This window comes from Buceros rhinoceros, unplaced genomic scaffold (assembly GCF_000710305.1).
Source record: "Buceros rhinoceros silvestris isolate BGI_N320 unplaced genomic scaffold, ASM71030v1 scaffold32679, whole genome shotgun sequence".
NCBI classification, from domain to species: Eukaryota; Metazoa; Chordata; class Aves; order Bucerotiformes; family Bucerotidae; genus Buceros; species Buceros rhinoceros.
The window spans coordinates 1-358 of record NW_010433774.1 but is presented as its reverse complement, the minus strand read 5'-3'; the positions used below and the strand labels follow the sequence as shown (position 1 = coordinate 358).

The 358-nt window shown below is 65.1% G+C and overlaps 1 protein-coding gene across 1 annotated transcript in view; it reads right to left on the bottom strand.

Annotated features, from left to right (window-relative positions):
- LOC104500565 (solute carrier family 2, facilitated glucose transporter member 1-like) overlaps positions 1-220 on the bottom strand; it is a gene marked incomplete at its 5' end in the record, with an annotated part of 843 nt that extends 623 nt beyond the window's left edge. Inside the window, one exon of the mRNA XM_010144228.1 lies at positions 63-220. Coding sequence (XP_010142530.1) covers positions 63-220 — 158 coding nt within the window. The remainder of the gene's footprint in view (positions 1-62) is intronic.
- Between the last annotated feature and the right edge of the window lie 138 nt (positions 221-358).

Sequence of the window (358 nt, the reverse complement as noted above, 5' to 3'; positions counted from 1 at the left end):
GGAAAACCCCCCCCCCCCCCCCCCGGCCCGTCCCCGCCACGCGGGCGCCGGCAGCTGATTACCGCGATGTACTGGAAGCCCATGCCCACGATGAAGTTGGAGGTCCAGTTGGACAGCCCGGCAACAGCGAAGGCAGCGGGACGAGGGCCCTGGCTGAACAGTTCTGCCACGATGAACCAGGGGATGGGGCCTGGACCGATTACATCCAGGACATTTGGTCCTAGTCCAAGAGGGAGGGAGGGGGTCGGTTCAGTGAAGGGGGTGAAGCATCCGGCGCCCCCAGCTGATGACACTCAAGCGTGGTGCTGGCGCAAGAAGCCAGGAGGTTTCTCCCGACTTCTGGGGCCTCCAGAGAGCT